The sequence below is a fragment of the Trematomus bernacchii genome, unplaced genomic scaffold (genome assembly GCF_902827165.1).
Source record: "Trematomus bernacchii unplaced genomic scaffold, fTreBer1.1, whole genome shotgun sequence".
Taxonomy (NCBI): Eukaryota; Metazoa; Chordata; class Actinopteri; order Perciformes; family Nototheniidae; genus Trematomus; species Trematomus bernacchii.
The window spans coordinates 183,902-209,753 of NW_022987762.1; the positions used below are offsets into that span (position 1 = coordinate 183,902).

A 25,852-nucleotide genomic window follows, 5' to 3' on the forward strand; every position below is an offset into this window, starting at 1 on the left:
ACAGCTACAAACTCACCTCCTCCTCCGACGCCCCAAAAGCCTGTCGGAAAAGATGAGTCTTTAGCTGCCCCTTAAAAACCTCCACAGAGACAGAGGCTCTCAGTTTCTGGGGGAGTTCATTCCATAGAGGCCACCGCCTCAAAGGCACGGTCCCCCTTAGTTTTTAGCCTGGTTCGGGGACCCTTAAGAGGCCTTGCTCGGAGGACCACAGGGCCCGGGTTGTCCTGTGAGGGTGGATAAGGTCGTTAATGTAGGCGGGGGCTTGGCCATGGACAGCTCTATATGTGTAAACCAATACCTTACATTGGGTTCTGAGATGGACAGGGAGCCAGTGCAGGGCAGAAAGGATCGGAGTGATGTGGCAGGTTTTTTTTGGACCGAGTGAGTAACCTGGCTGCAGCATTTTGGACCTGTTGTAGCCGGTTTATTGATGTTTTGTTGAGGCAGGAGAACAGAGCATTACAGTAATCAAGCCGGGATGAAATAAAGGCATGGATAGCCATCTCCAGTTCTGCATTGGATAGAAAGCCCCTGAGCTTGGCAATGTTCCTGAGGTGGAACAAACAGGTACGGGTCAGGAGTTCGATGTGTTTGTCTAGTAGCATAGACTGATCGAAGGTTACACCAAGGTTTTTTACGTTTGCCCTAACGTTACCACTAAATGAACCCAGGTGGCTTGCTACCTTAGAGGCGATGTTATCAGCCGCTGAGATCAAGACTTCTGTTTTTGATGCATTGAGCTGTAGGAAGTTGCTTGACATCCACTCCTCAATTGCAGACAGACATGGAATCAGGGTGTTTAAATTCTCCGTTTTGACGGGTTTCAAAGAGAAATATATCTGGATATCATCTGCGTAACAGTGATACAAGACACCCTTGAATTGGCTAATTAAGGGGCCTAATGGGAGCATTTAAATAATAAAATAAAACAATAATGAAACATACGGAGCCCCTAAATGGACATGGAAAAAAAAAAAAAAAAAAAAGAGAGAAAAATAAAGTCAGGATAACGAGTAAGCATATTGTGCCTCCTATGTACAAGGTTAACATTGAAAGTGACGATGATATGTCCCAATGCGTCTCAATGTACATGTTACTCCAGCTGCATATCAGTTTACTCCACTCAAATTGCACAAAACTCGCGTTCCATGGACAGACGTGTAATACACTCAAATTACAATAGATGGAGCTCTAGACTAATTTATAACATTTGTAAAAAATGTTGTTAACACTCTGGGTGTGTGAGACGAGTGAACCAAAATGTAAAACCTACGCAATTAAAACAGTTTAATCGAGTTTGAGCACTAATATACCCATGTTTTAAACACTTTAGCGGGGTAAATGTGTTATCTTTTCACCCTGGTCCTGAATTAAAACAGTTCCCCCGACTTTAAACACTAATGTGCCCATGATTCAGACACTCTTTCATGGGTCAATGTGTTCTCTTTCCCCCCCTGGGTGTGTGTGAGACAAGTGAACTGAGACAACCTGCCAACAAGCAGCAGTCTGCTGTCATTTGAAACATGTTCCCCGACTTTTCAACACACTTTTACCTGTGTTTTGAGCACTCTGTCCTGGGTCAATGTGTTCTCTTTCCCCCCTGGGTGTGTGTATGTCTGCCTTTGATTGTGATATGCTGCTTTAAGCAGTGATTCTGCTGTTTTTAGTTTATTGTACATTTAATAAATTAAATATGATTAATATGTACATTGTTCTGTCTATACTGACACGTTTATGTCCATAACTTCGTATGTTTATGTCGTCCAATGTACACTGTCTAAAAACAACAATAATGAGTTAATTAAAACATTTTGGCCGCTCATAGGCGGCCTGCCATGCGCACCTTGAGTCCCCGGGCCCCCTGACTTAAGCACACTGCCTTGGACAAAACCCCATGTGCATAACTGCCAGACAAGCGTGCCCCTGGTAACCTAAAAATATGAAAAGTGTCTGAGTGTCAGGAGTCCGCAGTTGGATGCTTAAGGGCGGACGGTAGACCACCACAAAATCCACCCCTTGTTAGTCTTACCAGGGGCACGAGATTCTGGAGGGTGTGAATATCTGGGTTTAGTCTGTGGGGGAGTGCTTAACTGCGGGGGCTCGGGGACTCACGGTGTGCAAGGTTATGGAGGAGTGCCACTGTTAGGGACTCATGCTGGAGGTCTCCTGCATTTAAACAGATTCACCAGTTTATAACATTACTTTAGCCCTGATCAGAGCCCTGTTTTCTGGGTAAGACAGCGAGGTGCTGTACCCTGGGTCTCTGGTGCGGCTTTCACACCAGCGCTTTTCCCTTTCTAGCTCCTAGCGAGAGCTTTTCTGGTTCAGCTCCGGTTTCCCTTTTCAGCTCCCGCTCTGTTCACACTGCCCAGAGCTGCCGCTGCTGCGTCATGACGTCACAGTTTACGTTGCTGATTTTCTCCCACAACAACAACGGGCCGGGGACTGCGTCGGGTCGATGGTCGTGTTGCTTTTAATCATACGAACAGTGGCGACTGGTCATTAGGGGCACAGCCCCACCTAGTGTCAGCAGAAAGTATTACAAATAATGATTACAAAAATGCAAAAAGAAAAATAAAAAAAAATATAAAATATATTTTAAGATCATGTTTAATCATCTGATTCGTCTGTACATTGCTGTTTTAGTCTGTGTTCTTCTAATTAGTGTGTCTACAGTCACAGTGTGTGCCTATTGAGCTGTTTAGAGCCATGTGGGACAAAACCTGATTATGCCCCTTCCTCTCGCTGTGAAGTCAACGGTGACTGTAAAAACTTCACTGCGCATGCTCAGAGTATTTTGTAATGAAATGTGTGTGGCAAAAAAATAATGACCAGAGGGGCATGGAGCTACCATCCCCACCATACGTCATCTCAAATCATTCAGAGCTGATTGGCTGTAAGTACGTGTGCCGCGAAAAGTGTGCTGTGTGAAGAGGAGACGAGAGAGCTGCAGTGACGCGTCCTAAAACCAGGAAGTAAGCACAAAAAAGCAATGAGATTTCTCCAGAGGATTTTAGAAAATAGCTCGAAATAAGATCTGTGGGAAACGTACCTGTTAGATAAATGCACATTTTGATTAGCCGGATAACATCCACATGTCTACCCTACTTATATAATTTTTTTATCATAAATCTATGGATTAGATTTATGATAGACTTTTGAAACTACAAGAACATAAGGAGGACTTTTACAAAAAAGTAATAGAAATGTTTGTCCAGAAGGATAGGCAAATGGACTTCATCTTCAAGTCAAGGTAAGACCGCCATTTTATTGAAAATGGGATCTTACTAAGAGAGAACAATTCAATATTTAAATGATAAAATTACATTTTTTGGGTATCCTTTTGTTGAACTGTCTGTTTAAAATTAATCGAAGCATCAGACAAAAAAAGCTTTTGAAAATAATATTATATTTTGGTTTAGGTCAAAATATAATATTTGTAAACCTGAAGAGTCAGTGCCAGTGCCTCACCAGCCATGAACCTCACTGCACGTCACTGCAGAAGCTTATATATAGACATCTAAGTTTTTTGTGCCCCACCACTTTTGTACATATAAAAACGCCACTGCATACGAAGCCAGATTAAATGAAATAACGACTTCTCCAACCTTATACTTTTCTCCAGAGTGCCGTGGTTCATTGTTTATTAATGTGTTTCAGCGGCATTTACCGACCGCTGCCGTGCTGGCTGCTCTTCAACGGGAGTTTATTCTCCCGTTAGCTCCGGGTTAGCTCACACGGCTCTAAAGTGTTCACTGTCTGACTGTCACACAAGCAGCTGATACATATCCCCAGTTCCCCTTAAGTGAATGTGTGTCAGTCTGAATTGACGCTGTTAGGCATCACAACGCTGTTATGAAAGTTTTCTCTGGTATAACATTTGCTAAGCCGTTTTCTACAGGCACATTTTACCGGCGTATTTTTCATTATGATTCTACTTGTGATAGTCGGACATGACAACCTGTACAGCCCATGTATTAATTCCATCCGATAGCTGCTATAATAACAAACAAAACGTCTGGCTGCTCTCCACAATGATCAATAACAGCGAACGGATGGTCAAAGTAAGGTTTCCACGCCTCGACGTAAGAGACGCCGCGTCATAGCTCCGAAGCTCTTGCCTCTGGACCGACAATTTTTTGGAGCTGGAAGTGAACCGCATTCCGGAGCTATGACGCGCAGCCGCTGCGGTGTGAACAGGAAAAACCGGCGCTTTTCCAGCTCCAGCTCCGAGCAGGAGCTGGAAAAGCGCCGGTGTGAAAGGGGCATGGGTCAATTGGTCTCTGAGACCCTGCTAAAAGCAGTGACTCTGCTGCCTGCATTTAAACAGATTCACCAGTTTATAACATTACTTTAGCCCTGATCAGAGCCCTGTTTTCTGGGTAAGACAGCGAGGTGCTGTACCCTGGGTCTCTGGGTCTCTGGGTCTCTGAGACCCTGCTAACAGCAGTGATTCTGCTGTTTTTAGCTCATTGTACATTTAACTAATTAAATATTATTAATATGTACATTATCCCATCTATACTGACACATTTATGTCCATAACTCTGTATGTTTATTGAGTCCAATGTACATCGTCTAAAAACGACAATTGTGACTGAATTAAAACAGTTTGACAGCATTTGAACACTCATGTAGCCATGTTTGCAGCCCTGTTCCCTGGGTAACAATTGAATTACCCTCTCCTGTTGAATTAAAACATTTCCCACGGCTTTAAACACTAATATACCCCCCATGATTCAGACAATTATTCCAGGGTAAATGTGTTATCTTTTCACCCTGGTCCTGAATTAAAACAGTTCCCCCGACTTTAAACACTAATGTACCCATATTTTGCCCACTTATTACTGGGTTAATATATCATCTTTTCCCCATAAAACACGGTGTCGCCGTAACTCCAATGGACACGTTCCCATCGTCCCCCAATCTTCACTTTTATATCACCATGCCCCAACAGCTCTACGTGAAATCTGAGATCTCACCGTATGCCGTTTCCATGGCAACGCATCCCTCGCCGTAAAACACAATGTTGTCTTAAGTCAATGGAAAATGGTCCAAACTGCACCAGACTTCAGATGATGACTACTAGTCCGCCCCTCAACAGCACTATGCCAATTATGGGATGTCATCATATGCCGTTTCCATGGCAACGCATCCTTCGCCATAAAACACAATGTTGTCTTAAATCAATGGAAAAGGTTCCAAACTGCTCCAGACTTCAGATGACAGTTAATGGTCCGGCCCTCAACAACTCTACGCCAATTCTGGGATGTCATCATTTGCCGTTTCTATGGCAACGCATCCCTCGCCATTAAACACGGTGTCGCTGTAAATCCAATGGGCACAGTTCCATCGTCCCCCAATCTTCACTTTTATATCACCGGTCCATGCCTCAACAGCTCTACGTGAAATCTGAGATCTCATCGTATGCCGTTTCCATGGCAACGAATCACTCGCCGTAAAACACGATGTTGTCTTAAGTCAATGGAAAATGGTCCAAACTGCATCAGACTTCAGATCATGGCTACTAGTCCGGCCCTCAACAGCACTATGTCAATTATGGGGTGTCATCATATGCCGTTTCCATGGCAACGCATCCCTCGCCGTAAAACACAATGTTGTCTGAATTCAAAGGAAAATTGTCCAAAATGCACCAGACTTCAGATGACAGTTAATGGTCCGGCGCTGAACAGCTCTACGCCAATTATGGGATGTCATCATATGCCGTTGCCATTGCGACAGATCCCTCGCCATGAAACTCAGTGTTGTCATAACTCGATGGAAAACTGCACCAGACTTCAGAGGACAGTTAATGGTCCGGCCCTCAACACCTCAATATGACAAAAGTGAGTTTTCCTCAAAAGCTGTTGCCATGGCAACGCATCCCTCGCCATACATCACAATGTTGTCTTAAGTCCATGGAAAAGGTTCCAAACTGCACCAGACTTCAGATGATGGCTAATGGTCTGGCCCTCAACAGCTCTATGTGAAATCTGAGATCTCACCATATGCCGTTTCCATGGCAACACATCCCTCGCCAAAAAAACTGATGTTTCCGTTACTCCTATGAAAATGGTCCAAACTGCTCCAGACATCAGATGATGGCTAATGGTCCGGCCCTCAACAGCTCTACCCCAATTATGGGATGTCATCATATGCCGTTTCCATGGCAACGCATCCCTCGCCGTAAAACACAATGTTGTCTTAAGTCAATGGAAAAGGTTCCAAACTGCACCAGACTTCAGATGACAGTTAATGGTCCGGCCCTCAACAGCTCTACGCCAATTATTGGATGTCATCATATGCCATTTCCATGTCAACGCATCCCTCGCCATTAAACACGGTGTCGCTGTAAATCCAATGGGCACAGTCCCATCGTCCCCCAATCTTCACTTTTATATCACCGGTCCATGCCTCAACAGCTCTACGTGAAATCTGAGATCTCACCGTATGCCGTTTCCATGGCAACTCATCCCTCGCCAAAAAAAACGATGTTTCCGTTACTCCTATGAAAATGGTCCAAACGGCACCAGACTTCAGATGATGGCTAATGGTCCCGCCCTCAACAGCTCTACGCCAATTATGGGATGTCATCATATGCCGTTGCCATGGCGACAGATCCCTCGCCATGAAACTCAGTGTTGTCATAACTCGATGGAAAATGGTCCAAACTGCACCAGACTTCAGATGACAGTTAATGGTCCGGCCCTCAACACCTCAATATGACAAAAGTGAGTTTTCCTCAAAAGCTGTTGCCTTGGCAACGCATCCCTCGCCATACATCACAATGTTGTCTTAAGTCAATGGAAAAGGTTCCAAACTGCACCAGACTTCAGATGACAGTTAATGGTCCGGCCCTCAACAGCTCTACGCCAATTATGGGATGTCATCATATGCCGTTTCCATGGCAACACATCCCTCGCCATTAAACACGGTGTCGCTGTAAATCCAATTGGCACAGTCCCATCGTCCCCCAATCTTCACTTTTATATCACCGGTCCATGCCTCAACAGCTCTACGTGAAATCTGAGATGTCATCGTATGCCGTTTCCATGGCAACGAATCACTCGCCGTAAAACACGATGTTGTCTTAAGTCAATGGAAAATGGTCCAAACTGCATCAGACTTCAGATCATGGCTACTAGTCCGGCCCTCAACAGCACTATGTCAATTATGGGGTGTCATCATATGCCGTTTCCATGGCAACGCATCCCTCGCCGTAAAACACAATGTTGTCTGAATTCAAAGGAAAATGGTCCAAAATGCACCAGACTTCAGATGACAGTTAATGGTCCGGCGCTGAACAGCTCTACGCCAATTATGGGATGTCATCATATGCCGTTGCCATTGCGACAGATCCCTCGCCATGAAACTCAGTGTTGTCATAACTCGATGGAAAATGGTCCAAACTGCCCCAGACTTCAGAGGACAGTTAATGGTCCGGCCCTCAACACCTCAATATGACAAAAGTGAGTTTTCCTCAAAAGCTGTTGCCATGGCAACGCATCCCTCGCCATACATCACAATGTTGTCTTAAGTCAATGGAAAAGGTTCCAAACTGCACCAGACTTCAGATGATGGCTAATGGTCTGGCCCTCAACAGCTCTATGTGAAATCTGAGATCTCACCATATGCCGTTTCCATGGCAACACATCCCTCGCCAAAAAAACGGATGTTTCCGTTACTCCTATGAAAATGGTCCAAACTGCACCAGACATCAGATGATGGCTAATGGTCCGGCCCTCAACAGCTCTACCCCAATTATAGGATGTCATCATATGCCGTTTCCATGGCATATGATGACTCGCCGTAAAACACAATGTTGTCTTAAGTCAATGGAAAAGGTTCCAAACTGCACCAGACTTCAGATGACAGTTAATGGTCCGGCCCTCAACAGCTCTATGCCAATTATTGGATGTCATCATATGCCGTTTCCATGGCAACGCATCCCTCGCCATTAAACACGGTGTCGCTGTAAATCCAATGGGCACAGTCCCATCGTCCCCCAATCTTCACTTTTATATCACCGGTCCATGCCTCAACAGCTCTACGTGAAATCTGAGATCTCACCGTATGCCGTTTCCATGGCAACGCATCCCTCGCCAAAAAAAACGATGTTGCCGTTACTCCTATGAAAATCATCCAAATGGCACCAGACTTCAGATAATGGCTAATGGTCTGGCCCTCAACAGCTCTACGCCAATTATGGGATGTCATCATATGCCGTTTCCATGGCAACGCATCCCTCGCCAAAAAACACGAAGTTGTCTTAAGTCAATGGAAAAGTTTCCAAACTGCACCAGACTTCAGATGACAGTTAATGGTCCGGCCCTCAACAGCTCTACGCCAATTCTGGAATGTCATCATATGCCGTTTCCATGGCAACGCATCCCTCGCCGTAAAACACAATGTTGTCTTAAATCAATGGAAAATGGTCCAACATCACGAGACTGCAGATGACAGTTAATGGTCCGGCCCTCAACACCTCAATATGACAATAGTGAGTTTTCCTCAAAAGCTGTTGCCATGGCAACGCATCCCTCGCCGTTAAGCACGATATTGCTTTAAGTCCTGTGTAAATGGTATAAAAGTGTTTTTGAGATTTCGTCAAATGTCGTTTCTATGGTAACAAAATGGTCGCCGTGAAACATGGTTTTCTCATAACTCCAGTTAACATGTTCCAAACGGCCCAGAACTTCACAGGTTTGATAACGATGCAGCCCTCAACACATCTCGGCTTATTATGGGGTGTCATCAAATGCCGTTGCCATGGCGACAGATCACTCGCCATTTATGATACTGCTGTAACTCCCATGTACGTTGTCCGATCGGCCTGAAACTTCCCACGTTTGCCAATGGCCGAGTCCTCGAGACACCTACACACACACCTCGACGTGCGGACAACAGCCTGCGGAGCGTCGAAGACCCGCTCAACGCTGCTTGCAGCTTTAATTATTATTGTTATTATAATTATCGTCTTATTAGAATTTTTATTTCATAATTTTTATTTTATTATATTTTATTATTTTATCATTTTTATTATCTTATTTTATTATTCTCAAAACAGAGAATCAAACGACCGTAAACAGGAAACGCTTGGACATTAGGCTTGTTTGAGACAAGCGAGACCTGCGCAGACCTGCGCAATTGCGATCAACGTCTTGCTAGTGCGTTGTTATTATTATTGTCTTATTAGAATTTTTATTTCATAATATTTATTTTATTATATTTTATATTCCAGTCACATTTTTATCATTGTTCCACAATGTTTATCATCATGAAATTCATATCTATATATTTTATACTACACTTGCACTGCTTCACTTTTTCATACTTTATATATCTTAGCATATTCATACACACTGTTAATACTGTTCATACTGCTCATAGGCTACTGTGTATATCTAGTGCAGGGATGGGCAACTTGGATGGTGGTGGGGGCCACATCATTTATGAACTGGCCACCAGGGGGCCGCAGATTCACTTGGAACACAGACACACACAAATTCCATGTATTGTATGTAATTATTAACAAATATACTAAGTCTGACATCTTCATTGACATTTTACAATCTTTCAGGGAACATCCTCTAATAATTGAATTATTATTGATTGAATTATATATTGTTATTTTATTTTATTTATTGTAATATTATTATTATTATTGTCTTATTAGAATTTTTATTTCATAATTTTTATTTTTCTCCAGTGGTTTGCCTCGTACCTCAGTGGGAGAAGTTTCTCCGTGGCGGTGGGCCCGTTCTCATCACACAGCACTCCCCTATCCTGCAGCCTGCCCCAGGGTTCTGTTTTAGCCCCCCTTCTTTTTGCCCTTTACATGCTCCCACTAGGCGCATTGGCTTAATTAGCCAATTCAAGACTGTCTCGTATCACTGTTACACAGATGATATCCAGATATATTTCTCTTACAAACCCGTCAAAACTGAGAATTTAAACACCCTGATTACATGTCTGTCTGCAATTGAGGAGTGGATGTCAAGCAACTTCCCACAGCTCAATGCATCAAAAACGGAAGTCTTGATCTCAGCGGCTGATAACATCGCCTCTAAGGTAGCAACCCAGCTAGAAATGTTTGGTTCTAAAAACATTCTGAGAATGTTACATTCATTGTTCTAGGAATGTTTTCAGCGGGAAGTTTTCCTTTGGTTCCCAGAACGTTCTTCTGAAAGGTAGGATAACGTTCTCTAAAAACATTCTTAAAATGTTTGGTGATAACCTTCTTAAAATGTTTTTGATAACATTGTTAGAACATTATGCCCTACTATTCTTAAAACGTTTTCAGCAGAAGCTTTTATTTTGGTTCCCAGAATGTTCTTCTGAAAGGTAGGATAACGTTCTTTAAAAACATTCTTAAAATGTTTTTGATAGCATTGTTAGAACATTATGCCCTACTGTTCTTAAAACATTTTCAGCTGCAAGTTAGATTTTTTTTATGTTGCCAGAATGTTATTATTTTAGAGAAGGATAACATGCTTTATGTTTAAAACATTATGCAAATGTTCTGTGGTAACAATTTACTAACATATTTTTACATTATTAGAACATAAAGACATAATATTCCTGTAATTGTTCAACTCAAAATTCCTGGGTACGTGGACTGACCACTGTGGTCATTAGGATGATTTTGAGTTTACTTAAAGGGGACCTATCATGCAAAATGCACTTTTGTACGTCTTTTATACATGAATATGTGTCCCCGGCAGAGTTGGGTGTAATAATAATATTAATAATATAATATTACTTTTGTCGGTAACGGAGTAGTGTAACGCGTTACTTTTATAATTCAGTAATCACACTACAGTTACTAACATTGCCCCGACACGCGTTACTTCGTTACTTTTATAAAATCAGTCATAATCACACTGACAGACAAGAGGGGTTTCCCCCGCAGGTTTATATGTACGTAATCTGCGCGACTTGCGCATCCACATCTCCGCGTGCAGTGCTGCATAAACATGGCAGAGTCAGCGATAACTTTCGAGGGGTGGAGGTATGCCCATTATTTTGAGTTCGTCCGAAGAATAGACAGGAATGTGACGGTGAGGTGCAAACTGTGTCCAGGCCAGAAGCTGTTATCCACTGCTGCAAACACCACGTCAAACCTCAACAAACACCTGCAAAGAACACATGCTAAGGTGAAGCTAATAGCTAAGGACCCCCGAACCCAGAGTGAGGATGTTGTGAGTGCGCCGCCGCCGACTCCGAAGCGGCACAAATTAGAATTTGGAGGACCGGTAACCAAAGCAAAGATGGACAGGCTTGTAGCATCCTTCATAGTAGAGGTAATGTTGCCCATTTGCACAGTGGAATCACCATCGCATCGTTCAGAGATATACTGCGCAAAATACAGATAGCAGGAGACAGAGGACAGCCATAGTCAGAGCTATCTGGATCAGTCTTATGCGACAATGGAAACTGAACTAAAGAGAACATTTGAAACTTTAGCAGTCTGCGTGATCTGCCTGTAGGGAGGGGCGGGCCGGCCCTGCGAGTAAAGTAACGAGTAAAGTAACTCGTTACTTTACTCGTTACTTTACTCGTTACTTTACTAGTTACTTTACTTTATTGTTAGAGAGTAACGAAGTAGTGTAATAAATTACTTTTTTTTAAAGTAATATGTAATATATTACTTTTTTTAGTAACGACCCCGTCTCTGGTCCCCGGTGTTCCAGGGAACTCACCAAGTGTCAGAAAACACAACCCTCTCTATTTTCCTCCATACCCAAATCTCTAAGAAAGGTGCTGCAACGGATCTAATAAAGAGAGACACACAGTAGAAACAAACACATACAAACACTAACAGGGGTTTCAGGGACGGGCAGTGATAGTCGGTCCGTTCTTCTCTATGTCTGTCTTTGGTTTTCTAAGTGTTATTCGATCCATATGACAATAGAGATATGTGCATAAAAAACAAAAACACTTGGGGTATAATGTTCGAACAATGTTATCACCAAACATTTTAAGAATGTTTTTAGAGAACGTTATCCTACCTTTCAGAAGTACATTCTAGGAACCAAAATAAAACGTCTCGATGAAACCATTCCTAGTACAATGAATGGTAACATTCTCAGAATGTTTTTAGAACCACCAATGTCTAGCTGGGAACTCAGACATGCCAACGCAAACATGCAATATCATGAATTACATGCTTGTTTTTTTTTAAAAGGAAAATGTGGTTTTTTAAACATCCTTTTCAAACAAATGCAACAAGTTTGTTTTTTAAAGCGCACCACAAATAAATCTGACGTTGACCATGACCGTGTTAATATTTCGCATCACAGGAACATTTTATAAAAAAAGAATAACCTCCTGAAAACATTATCCAAATGTTGCTTTCAAAATGTTCTTCTTTGGTTATCATGTAACATTGAGGGAACGTTTTATAAAGAACATCTTTAATGTGTTACCCCAACAACGTCCAAAACACATCCTTAGAATGTTGCAGGCAAAACGTTCCACCTTTGTTAACATATCACATTAAAGGAATGTTTTATAAAACACTTTCTGTCATCTCAGGCCTCAATAACATCCTCATAACATCCTCTGAATGTTGTAGGTTAAAACGTTATGTCTTAGTTAACCTTAAACCTTATAGGAACATTATTTGAAAAAATAAACATCCTAAAAAGGTTCTTTGAACATCAGATTAAAACGTTTCTTTAAAACCTTATTAGAACCTGTAGGTAACGTTCGCCAAAGTTGTGAGAACGTTCCCCGCTAGCTGGGAAGCCACCTGGGTTCATTTAGTGGTAACGTTAGGGCAAACATAAAAAACCTTGGTGTAACCTTCGATCAGTCTATGCTACTAGACAAACACATCGAACTCCTGACCCGTACCTGTTTGTTCCACCTCAGGAACATTGCCAAGCTCAGGGGCTTTCTATCCAATGCAGAACTGGAGATGGCTATCCATACCTTTATTTCATCCCGGCTTGATTACTGTAATGATCTGTTCTCCTGCCTCAACAAAAACATCAATAAACCGGCTACAACAGGTCCAAAATGCTGCAGCCAGGTTACTCACTCGGTCCAAAAAAACATGCCACATCACTCCGATCCTTTCTGCCCTGCACTGGCTCCCTGTCCATCTCAGAACCCAATGTAAGGTATTGGTTTACACATATAGAGCTGTCCATGGCCAAGCCCCCACCTACATTAACGACCTTGTCCACCCTCACACGACAACCCGGGCCCTGAGGTCCTCCGAGCAAGGACTCTTAAGGGTCCCCGAACCAGGCTAAAAACTAAGGGGGACCGTGCCTTTGAGGCAGTGGCCCCTATGGAATGAACTCCCCCAGAAACTGAGAGCCTCTGTCTCAGTGGAGGTTTTTAAGGGGCAGCTAAAGACTCACCTTTTCCGACAGGCTTTTGGGGCGTCGGAGGAGGTGAGTTTGTAGCTGTTTCTCATTGGTGTTTTATCCTATCTTTTACTGGATGTGTTTTATGCCTTTTATTACAAACAAAAACATTTTTCCCAATGTTTAAAATCTGTCATACCAGTCCCATGTTTATATATTATTATTATTATTGTTATAAGTATTATTATAATTAATAATAATGTAATTATTCATTATTTTAATACTAATTGGAGAAACTACTCTGCAGATTAATGAACAGTGAAACTAAATTCCTTCAATGCAGCTTAACGAGGCTAGCAGTTGAGATATAATATTTAAAAAAAGAATAGCAAGGCTATTAGAAAACCATGGTTGAAACACAGCATAGTAAAACATTTCTTCATAGTTCAGAAACCATTACAAACATCAACTGAATTGGAGAAACAGCATCTCTGTGGCCTTGTGTTGGCATAGTGTGAACGCTGGTTAGAACATAAAAAACTGTTGTAATAATAAAGCTTTATTTATACAGCACTTTTCATACAGCACTTTTCATACAGCACGTGCAGCTCAAAGTCCTTTACAAAATGGCGACACATCACAAGTTAAAAATAAACAACAAGAAAGTCCCCTCAGACGTTAAGACCTTTACAGATACATGCAGCAAAATATAACATTGTAACAGGTTAAGATACACAAGGAGGTAAAAGGTATGACAATAACAAATGAAATACATTAAAAAAAAATGATGATTCATCTCGGAAAGATAAGACACAAGACAGGTGAATAGATTCAACAATATAAAACCCTATAAAGTAAAGTGAACATATAGGTACAACAGAAATAAAAACTAATAATGTCGAGTAATAAAAACGTCATAATTCTAATAAAGGTTAAACGATTAAAATATAAAGAAACCAACGTAAAAATAAATGTTATTGAAACTGTTAAATAACTAATATAAGATAAAACCCTTCCTATATCATAAATGAAACAATATAAAAGTAGGTAAATAATAAAGACTAAAACCCCATTTAAAGTGGGGGGTTGCTAATAAAAAGCTAATCTAAAGAGATGTTTCTTTAACTGGCGTTTAAAAATGTCCACTGAGCCTCTCTGATATTTCCTGGTGTTCCACAGTTTGGGAGTGTAGTGGAGAAAAGCCTCACCCATTTTATTTAGGTGGATTTTAGGGTTATTAAAAAAGCTGAGGAGGACCTCAGGGCTTGTCCAGGGACATAAAACAAGACTGACTGTGAATTGAAGTCCGTTAGTCAGACTTCAATTCAGAAAGACTCTTAAAATATAACTACAGCTCTCAGGACATCAGGAGGAGGAAACAGCTAGCTTGGCTCTCATAGTTGTTCAAAATTATGCAGAATGGATTCGCTCGTGGACATTAAGGTGAATACTTTGAGAAAACGTGTTGCCACACTCTTAAGACCACTATGGTTTTTCTCCCGTGTGAACACGTTGATGTCTTTTGAGACCATATGATGTAGTGAACGTTTTCCCACACTCTTCACACCAGTACGGTTTTTCTCCAGTGTGAACACGTTGATGTTTTTTAAAACAAGACTGACTGTGAATTGAAGTCTGTTAGTCAGAACTCTCATTCAAAACTATGCAGTGTGGATGCGCTCATGGACTTTAAGGTGAATACTTTGAGAAAACGTTTTGCCACACTGTTACGCCCCTCTCTAGGGGTAGGGAGAAACAACATACACCAGTGTGGAATTGGTAATTATTATACATATTTATTTATAAGTAATAGTGGTAACAATATAATAACGCCTAGCCTAGCACAAACAAAGTGCCATATACCGGTCGCAACAACCAACAAAAGGAGAACTCCAAAAGAGTGTCTTACAGGTTATACAAATATTGAATAAAGGAACACAAAACCCTCACTTTTAACGTGGCATTAGTAACTGAAAGACTGTAGAAAACACAGCTGCTAATTATTGTCAAACGCTAACAGCTAAGTTACTCTGGATACTATTTGCACAAGTACACTGCACTACCTAACTAAACACAGAAGCTCTAATTTAACACGCTGTTAAACAGTATAGCTTTCACACAGAAGTCACTAAATCGTCACAAGTATAACAAGAGGCTAGAGGCGTCTGTCCCACATCACAGAGCCTCCCGAGTGATAATTGTCCCCAGGCTTTGTAGTCATCTCCGGAAGGTGTGCGCTGGGATTGCACGGGATTGGAGAGCGTCGGGCCCGGCGTGCTCCAATCAGTGTCTTCGGAGGAGGACCAGGAGATGACAGCCAATGACGTTGGGGCAACCACACAGCTCATTTACATATCACACACACACACAGCTGCAAACAATCCCAGACAGGTTAACGAGCAGACAGAAAAAGCAGCCGTAACACACACTCTTAAAACCACTAAGGTTTCTCTCCTGTGTGAACACGGTGATGGATTGTGAGTTCACTTGATGTCCTGAACGTTTTTCCCACACTCTTCCTAGCTGTACGTTTTTTCTCCACTGGGAATACATTGATGTGATTTGAGATGACCCGATCTGGTGAATGTTTTCCCACACTCTTCACAGCTGTACGGTTTCTCTCCTGTGTGAACACGCTGATGTGTTTTGAGAGCACTTGACGTAGTGAACGTTTTCCCACACTCTTCACACGAATACGGTTTTTCTCCAGTATGAATTCGTTGATGCGTTTGAAAATTACCTGATGTCGTGAATGTTTTCCCACACTCTTCACAGCTGTACGGTTTTTCTCCAGTATGAATACGATGATGTGTTTTGAAAGCATCTGATCTAGTGAACGTTTTCCCACACTCTTCACAGCTGTATGGTTTTATTCCCGTGTGAACACGCTGATGTGTTTTTAGATGATCTGATCTAGTGAAAGTTTTCCCACACTCTTCACAGCTGTACGGTTTTTCTCCAGTGTGAATACGTTGATGTGATTTGAGTTCACTTGATTGAGCGAAAGTTTGCCCACAATCTTCACAGCTGTACGGTGTTTCTCCAGTATGAATACGTTGATTTGTTTGAAAATTACCTGATGTCGTGAATGTTTTCCCACACTCTTCACAGCTGTACGGTTTTTCTCCAGTGTGAACACGTTGATGTGTTTTGAGATGACCTGATCTAGTGAAAGTTTTCCCACACTCTTCACAGCTGTACGGTTTTCCTCCAGTGTGAATACGATGATGTGATTTGAGGGCACCTAATTGAGCGAAAGTTTGCCCACACTCTTCACAGCTGTACGGTTTTTCTCCAGTGTGAATACGTTGATGTGATTTGAGAGCACCTGATTGAGCGAAAGTTTTCCCACAGTCTTCACAGCTGTACGGTTTCTCTCCAGTGTGAATACGTTGATGTGATTTGAGATGACCTGATTGAGCGAAAGTTTGCCCACACTCTTCACAGCTGTACGTTTTCTCTCCAGTGTGAATACGTTGATGTGTTTTGAGATCACCAGATCTAGTGAATGTTTTCCTACACTCTTCACAGCTGTATATTTTTTCTCCAGTATGAATAAGCAGGTGGCGCTTTAAATGTCCAGATGTTGTAAAGGATTTGTCACATTGCTGACAGCTGTGAAGACTCTCTCTTCCTTTCGGTTTCTAGAACAGACGGACAGAGAAAGAGAGAAAGTAAATCTAAAAAGCATAAAAACATATAGAGTTAACACAATAAAAACTCTCTTAATATAAACCTTGAGTTAACAAAATGCTACTTATACTAACTGTTTGTGTTTATTATATTTGTATTATATTTGATACAGTAATACAGCAACATTCTAACCACAGTATATACCAGAGGTGGGGGACTCGAGTCACATGACTTGACTTGAGTCACATGACTTGACTCGAGTCGCATATTTTTTTTACTTGAGACTTGCTTGACTAAAACATTGATAAAAGACTCAACTTTAAATATTTGTTTTGGTATTGTACGAAGCCCCTAAAGGGCAATGAAAAAAAAAAGCATGAGAAAGTTACCGGTGCGCCAAGTAGGAAGACAGACGTTTCATTGCAGAATGTTATGTCTATGTGGGGAAATGGCAGTGCATAGGCTACATTATTTGAGATATATTTTGAACTCGGACTTCCTTTTAGCGACATTTCGGCCAGGGGTGTAGAGCTATTTGTTTAAGCACCAGATCGGCAAAACAGGAGAGTCTGTGAACCAGTCTGCCCTGATCTATGAATTCATGTCTGTGACTCTCACAGTATCTGCTGCCCACAGCTGTTTTAAAGAAGGAAAACCTCCATACTACTTTGATCATTTGCTCGGCTAATAATCAATCAGATCGATGGATTCCAGAGAAGAGGAAACTTTGAAGGCCTTTTTCTCAAAATGATGACTGTAACAGTCATTATATAATGTGACATATTTTGCTTAATATTTGGAGTACAAAAACAATCATGATATCATTAGAAAGCTAGGAATCTCCTCTTTCCAACAGTGTATACAACTCAAAATGTGTCTTCGGGTCAATGCGACTGATTTCTATAGAGCAGGTCACATATATAGTTTGAGCATGTTTATATCCGTTCTAACACTTATCGATATGGAGAAAATGTGTAATCACATTAAAATTGTTTTTTTAATAATGTAAACACACCAAAAACTAACCATTAACCTGTTAAGCCCGGGCAGCAACAGCGTCTGAGGGCTTCATACATTTAAGAAACTATGAATGTGTCATACCCACTTAACGAGAAGAAACTCATCTAACTGATGATATGAAACATTTTTACAGAAACAAGTCTAACACAGAGTCTCTGAATTAGCACTAAGCGAAAGAGTGCTAACGCACTTAGCACATAACTCACGGTAGAAATATTTTATACTTCATCGGATCTGCACAAAGGGTTAGGGCTGAATATCATATGAAAGCTGAGATTCCACAGATTCCAATGGTATAAGTATCATCACTGTGCGATCAGAACTCACGGCAGCGAAGGCCAACACCCAACTTCCCTTTACGGGGCCAAAACCGCAAATACGTCTTACCTTTGCTGTTTTCTGATCAAAAGTTGTGTTCAATGGCATTACAATGCATATAACCGCTGCTGAAGGTTAATCCAATGTTTCTGTGTCACTTTGAAATTATTACTGATAATCCATCATCATATTTATGTCAATAACCGGAGTTTTCATATAGAGTGTATGAGAGCGTAACCCAGCTTCCGGTTTTGGGCATGCTGGCTGCGCATCACTCATTCACCAATGGAAATGTTTAGATGGATTTAGGAACCCCCTCTCGATTCTATTGGCTTTAATGGTTAAAAAGAGGTGTCAATCATCAAAATCGACCAATGGGTTCCAGAGATATGGCAAATACACCCAAATGACCCCAGAGGTGGGTTTCTTTTCTAAACCTCTCTAAAAGGGTCAAATTTCACTTGTTTTGCATCAATCTTGATACAGGGTACTTATTATATGTTATAGTTTGGATTCCTAAAGCTTTTAGTCTACTATCCCATCATTCAAGGGTGGTTTTCACTATAAGTAATGTTGTTTTTTTTGGACGGACACTATAATTTACATTTTTTTTACTATGTTCAATCTGAATTTACTTTCAAATAAAAACATCTATATTGATTCTGACTTTTCTACATCCAACTCACAGGTTTATCATTGCTTTGAGAAAAAAGATGATTAATTTTCCCCTTTTAGAAGTGAAGAAATCTGAAAAACAGGCTCAGGGCTTAACAGGGTAACAATAAATAAATGTCAAGTAAACTGAAACTGCCCTCTATTCTTTATGTTGTGCAGGCCCATCATTACTGCATTATTAATGCCACTGTGCCAGTCCTCCAGAGATATTTTGCAGACGAGGACCCCCGCCCTGACTTTCGGCTGGGCAGGGAGGCCACCCAGCAGCTCCTAGTGGCGCTGAAGACGGAGAGGCAACACGGATGGGGGCCATCTCTGGAGACCCTGGTGTTTCTGTTTTGGGTTGCCAGTGGCTCCGCTTACAGAGTGGTCTCCCGTGTCTTCGATGTGTATCTGCCGTCCGTCCACAGGATGGTGGATGAGGTGGTGGCCTTCCTGCCCCAGTTTGTCCGTCTCCCGCGCGTGGAGGTGGTTGGTGATGGTTTTGCCCGGTTGGCTCACCACCAAGCCTTTCGCAAGGCAGCTGGGGTAATTGACAGCTGCCACATCCGAATCAAATGCCCAGGTGTCCCTGATGGTCATGACCACTTCAACAGGAAGCTGTTCCATTCAGTTGTGTTGCAGGGCGTCTGTGACCATCAGGGACATGCCGTGGTTAAGCCACTCCTTAAAAAGAAAAATCTCGACCCCTCCATTCTCGCAAATTTTAGGCCCATCTCCCAGCTACCTTTTTTATCAAAAGCCCTGGAGCGAGTAGTCTACGCCCAGCTGCAGTCTTTTTTAACCATCCATGGAATCCATGAAAAGTTTCAGTCTGGCTTCAAACTCATGCACAGCACTGAAACAGCCCTTTTAAGAGTTTTTAATGATCTGCTCCTAGCCGCCGACTCAGGTAGCCCAGCTGTCCTGGTGCTGTTAGACCTGACAGCTGCCTTTGACACTGTGGACCATAGCATCCTGCTGTCACGGCTTGAACAGTCCGCTGGCATCACAGGCTCTGCCCTTGCATGGTTCAGGTCCTACCTGACAGACCGTAGCTTTTCGGTACAGCTAGGTGCCTTCTCCTCTGCCAAAGCCCCTCTTACCTGTGGGGTTCCCCAAGGCTCGATTCTGGGCCCCATCCTTTTTCTACTGTACATACTGCCCCTAGGTTCAATACTCACAAAACATAATATTCCCTTCCACTGCTACGCCGACGATGTACAGATATATCTGCCCCTAAAAGCAAATGTCAAACACTCACTACAGCAGCTGATGGACTGCTTAACAGAGATAAAATCCTGGCTGAGCAAAAACTTCCTCAACCTCAACGAGAGCAAGACCGAGGTCATCTTTTTTGGACCGCAACCTCCAGCCTCTCCAGTTGATATTCTGGGCTCTCTCAAAAAAAACATCCTCCCCTCGGTCATGAACCTTGGAGTGACCTTCACCAGCACTTTTAAATTCGACAAGCAGATCAGCACTGTAGTCAAATCGTGCTTTTTTAAAATAAGACTATTGGCCAAAACCAAGTCGTATTTATCTTTTAATGACTTAGAAAGGGTTATTAACGCCTTTGTAACCTCGAGACTGGACTATTGCAACGCTCTGTATGTGGGTATGGACCAGGCCTCAATTAAACGCCTGCAGCTAGTCCAAAATGCAGCTGCACGTTTGCTGACTGGCCACAAAAAGCGTGACCACATCACCCCTATTCTGGCCCACTGCACTGGCTTCCAGTTCGGTTCAGAATTGATTTTAAAATCCTTTTATATGTTTTTAAAGCACTAAATGGGCTGGCTCCGGCCTATATAGCTGAACTCCTCGAGCGCTACACCCCAACAAGAGCTTTAAGGTCTGCTGACCAGCTGCTGCTGGTAGTGCCCAAGACCAGGCTTAAAACCCGAGGGCACCGAGCCTTCACAGCAGCTGGCCCTAGGCTCTGGAACACTCTGCCCCTCCATGTGAGGTCGGCCCAGACCCTAGGGGTTTTTTAAATCCACTCTAAAAACACACTTCTTCTCTCTGGCTTTCTAGTTAGAGCGGAGCACGACTCCTGACTTTTCCTTGTGTTTTTATTTTAATTTTGTTTTTTATATATATCTGTTGTAATTTATTGTCTTTTATTGTGATTGTAGTAATGTGTTTTTATTACATGTACAGCACTTTGGCTCGACCAAAAATCTCTTTTAAATGTGCTATATAAATAAAACCTGATTTGATTTGATTTGATTTGATAAAACGAAATAGACAAGTGTTAAGCGTTAAGTGGGATAATACTGTAGAACAAACGGCTTCTGTTTGAGGTTGATAAAATAAGGTCATCCTTGTAACTTAGAGAGATATTTTATTATGCAGGTAGTAACTGTATGCATCGCTAAGGTTAATTGAAATCCGCTATGCTGAACTATGTAGACAAGCTAATTATGAACTTGCTTTACTTTCACGGAACACATTTATGGTGATAACAAATGTAACAAACACATTTTCTACGCCACTGAACATACTTACATTTAAATGTCTACTGCCTGGATTCAGCCATTGTTCGCCAAAGATTTTGGAAATTCGTCTGTGCGCAAAGAATTGTGGGTAATTTAAGACCGCCGATGATCCACATGAGCAGCCTTGAAATGTTCCTGCAACGAAGGACTCAGTCCTCGGTAGAATTCCAAGGATCCTGGACATTGGAGTCCTTCGACGGGATTCGATGACATAGCATCCTTGAAATAGTGGCTCTGAAGGATCCTTCCTTGACATTGAGAAACACCCATCGACACACTGCCTGAGGAAGGTTATGTGTATTTTTTTTGGTCATTCACTTTTTTCGGACCACTTATTTATTTATTTTGGTGAGGATCCGACCTCCATGCTGCTACTCTGGTTCAAACTGCATGCGCCGCATTTCGAGTTGATTGTGATTGTCCCGGCGTAGGACGTGCGTGCGCAGTGTTTTATAAATCGGAATATTTGTGTGCGTATGTACTTGCTTTGTCCTACGTACGCCAGTTTCCCACGTGAATCCTACGCAAAGTTTTATAAATGAGGCCCCTGAACAGAGAATATGAACTGCTACCATCTAATGGAGATTCAATAAAGTCAGACTGAAGCATCCTTTGTGCTCCAGTCAGTCCTCTCAGTAAATACAGAGCTGAATCCAGATCAAATGCACGCTGAAGGCTCTTTGAGCAGGTTGTCTCTCACTGATCCTGCTGTTATGTTACATGTTTGTTGTTTGTTGTTCATTTATTGTGTCTTGATATTTGTTTATGTTGATGTTACACATGGAGCTGCTGTGATGCAAGTCACATTTCAGACTTGATCTGACCATTAAAGTTTTATCGTATCGTATACAACAGGGGTATTCAACTAAAATTCAACGAGGTCCAGTTAGAGAAAATGTCCCCATGCAAAGGTCCGGAACATCAAAATGTCTAACTTGCTTTATGAATTAGTGTGATATATATTGAAGTAGCCTGTAGCTTTATCAACGTCTGCATGTAATCAACAACTGACTGCCAATCAAATAAAGAAAGTTCAAATTCAAAAACAACAATATTTATTGTCAATTAACATTGAACTATACAGATATACAGTAAATAAATACTGTGGATATGTGTAATGTTCCTCTCGGGCTGCATTTAAAAATAAAATAGAGAAATAAATAAAATAGCTTTGTTAACCGTTTCACATCATGACTTAACAGTTTCAGACGATTATAGAACATATCAGTCTTTACACATCATAACAATTGAACAGTGTTAAAGTTTCTCTTTCTTTCCCTCTTATATTGCAGTCCCTCACTCACTTTTTTTTTAATTCAGTGCGAGAATTGAGCTTGAGCTTGTCCTGCCAGGAGTTTGTAAATCTGGGCTGAAATGGTGTCAGGGCCATTCTCATACACACATGCAGGTGCTCATTGGGTAGCCTCGGTTAGCCTGCCCTGGAACCATATTTTGATCCTGGTGGACTGATCATATTGGGCTCTGAGACTGCTTATTTTTTGTGACCTCAGTTCTGACTTGAGAGGGAATGTTTGGTCAAACACTTTGTGTTTTGTCTCATAGTGGCGTTTTGGCACTTTTAATCAGGGTTGGGAGGGTTACTTTGTAAATGTAATCGGTTACTGAATACTGAATACATGGCTCTGAAAGTAATCCGAATACAGTTAGAGTTACGTGTCTTAAAAAAGTAACGTATTCAGATTACTTTTAGAATACTTTTGGAATACTTTATTTTTCCATAACAGATGGGTATGTGTTGGTGAACAGGAGACACTTATTTTACTGTTTTAATGGCTTATCAAGAGCACAACATCTTTGTGTCATTCTGGACAGCTCCCTCTCATCTGCACCCCACATAAAAAACATCACCCGGACTGCATTATTTGTACTCTCTTAAACCTTTCCTTAGAATATGTTATGAATTGTCAGGTGTCCTTGGGTGCTTTGAAAGGCGCCCCTAAATAGAATGAATTACCATTATTATTTATTATCTGAAACGACGTAATAACTTTTAAAACTGTTTCCAGTCACTTGCCCCATGCATTCAGCAGCAGCAGGCCATTCACTTTGATTTGATCCCGTTATGAAATGTCATCATTTCGACAATAAAGAAATGCTACATAAACGTTATCTTGCACATTTTATCGAACCATCTCCGTTTCTACATATTTTAAAAGAGATCTCTCTCTCTGATCTGCGTGCGGGGGCGGGGCCTCACAGACATGCTGCAGCGCTGTGCAGTGTGCACACAGTTCTGCTGGTAATGAATATTACATTTTATGAGGAAACTTTTCCACCAATAATTCCAAAAAGTATTCCAAAATGTATTCACATTCACTGCTTCTCTCCCTGTATCGCTAATTATTCTCTTCACTCACTTTCCTCTCCGCTTCTCTCTGCCGCTCTCTCATCTCTTCTTCTGTGTTTCTCTCCCTGTATCGCTCACTCGTCTCTTTCGTCCCCTGTCGGCGGCGGTTAAAATAGAATCGCCCCGTCAAAATTGAAATCCCCTATTAATGTATTGATTATAGGTCCGGGTCCGTATAGGTCGGCGTCTGGGTCCGGATCGCGGTCCGCCTGTTGCCGACCCCTGGTATACAACAACGTTCTAACCTATATCTAACCATATTGGGCATTCATATTGTATTTTCTAAACAGGTTGTGATCTTTCATTTGGGGATAATGTGACCCACACAAAGTGTAATCACAATTGTATGTTTATATCTAATATGATTTTATATGACCTGTTTAACAATGGACAGCAGGGGGCAGTAGATGGCAGGGTATCACTGCCGCAAAGGGGTTGGTTATTATTCACGCGTCTGCCGTAAAATGTCTGACGTGATGACGGAGCTGTCGTTAGCTTGCCATTCTGGCAAGACCCGCCAAACGAGCAGCAAAAGGCATTCTCTGCTCATAATTTCTCCTGTTCTACAGGTCAGTAATGTGTACAGATTGTCACAAATGTTATAAATCACAATGTCTTAAGTTTGAAGTGGTGTATGTGTAATGGCGGTAGCTATTTAGATGTAAGACCACCTCGTGGTGGCTGTGTGTATGTATAATGGCGGTCGCTATTTAGATGTAGTAGACTCACGCTCCCTGATGAAAGTGAATGCAAGTTAATTGTTTATAGCTCCTGTGCACTTTATTAGCTACCTATTTTCAGTGTTTATATTCCAAATGACAAGGTGTGTTCTGTATTATCGATAGCCTATGTGCAGTCGTTCTTTAATTATTGTAAATGCTTGTTAGATGCTAATGCTAGCACATTTTAGACTAATGCTAATAGTTATCCTGAAAAGGTACTTAACAGTACATTCTTATTTTTAGTCATGAAGTTAATGACATTTGGTTATAGACAAATGTGTTTATTTTGAATACTTCAAGCATGTTAAAAGTATATTTTGAAGACATGAACATATAAACATGTGTTTATATTGAGAGTAGGAAAAGGGCAAGAACAATTGTGTTTTGTTTTGTGCCAATTGTGAATAAATTCTGGCAAGACCCGCCAAACGAGCAGCAAAAGGCATTCTCTGCTCATAATTTCTCCTGTTCTACAGGAATATAATCTGTCATCGCGCCCTGCATAGCGGGGCCTGCTACAATAACTGTGTTAGGAATATATTGTGATGAAGTGCACACTGACCTGAGCTCCAGGGGTCTCTTTGTTCTCCTCCATGCTGCTCTCAGAGCTCCTTCTCCGGCTGTGTCTCTGAAATAATCAACACAACTACAGCTGACACAACACAAGACAACTCAATACAACCGACAGACACAACAAAACAAATGTACAGCTACTTCGTAGGTTCATAGCAGAGGTGAGAAGTAACTAAGTACATTTACTCCAGAACTTAAGATTCCAGTCTACGAGAAACTTAGGTTATATACGTGTTAGAGCCAGTATTTTGTTTTCATAAGAAAGGCCATGTAGTGATCACTGATTCATACACTGGGGTTACATCATTCAATCCAGGAACTAGAGGTTGGGGGTATTGTTTCGCACGGACACATATCTTGACGGTACCTCCGGGGTACCTACTGTGTGTGTGTCTCTTGCACTTTCTCTTCTGTTCTCGTGCTGCGACACGACAGCATGTGCATTTCTGCTGCTCAATAAAGTACAGATTTGCACCTTCGATGCACCGCCTCCGACTCCCTTCTCTCGGCACTACATTGGTGACCCTGACATAAGTCTCGCGAAGGATCCGAGACTGAATCGAACACGGCAAAAAGCGCAGCTTTTCTCGGAATGCCGGAGATTCTTGGAGGCGTCCGTTGCTGCCTCGTGCGCACGGACTGAGGCTCGGTGCGGCCAAGCGGGATGGCGGAGGACGTCGCTCGCCATTCCCGTTTCGTCTCGGCGCTGGAGGGCAGCAAGCCTTCCTGCTACGAGGAGACTAT

The 25,852-nt window shown here is 41.9% G+C and overlaps 1 protein-coding gene across 2 annotated transcripts in view; it reads right to left on the reverse strand.

Moving 5' to 3' along the window:
• LOC117496631 (zinc finger protein 501-like) overlaps positions 1-25,852 on the reverse strand; it is a 119,774-nt gene that overhangs the window by 92,073 nt on the left and 1,849 nt on the right. The window contains exons 2-3 of one of the 2 annotated variants that reach the window (XM_034148343.1): positions 25,098-25,163; positions 14,874-16,963 (exon numbers count right to left, since the gene is read on the reverse strand). In XM_034148343.1, the coding sequence (XP_034004234.1) occupies positions 15,839-16,963; positions 25,098-25,163 (1,191 nt within the window). In that variant the 3' untranslated portion in view covers positions 14,874-15,838. Of the gene's footprint in view, positions 1-14,873; positions 16,964-25,097; positions 25,164-25,852 lie in introns of those variants that run through there. The other variant, XM_034148345.1, reaches the window with a different exon arrangement.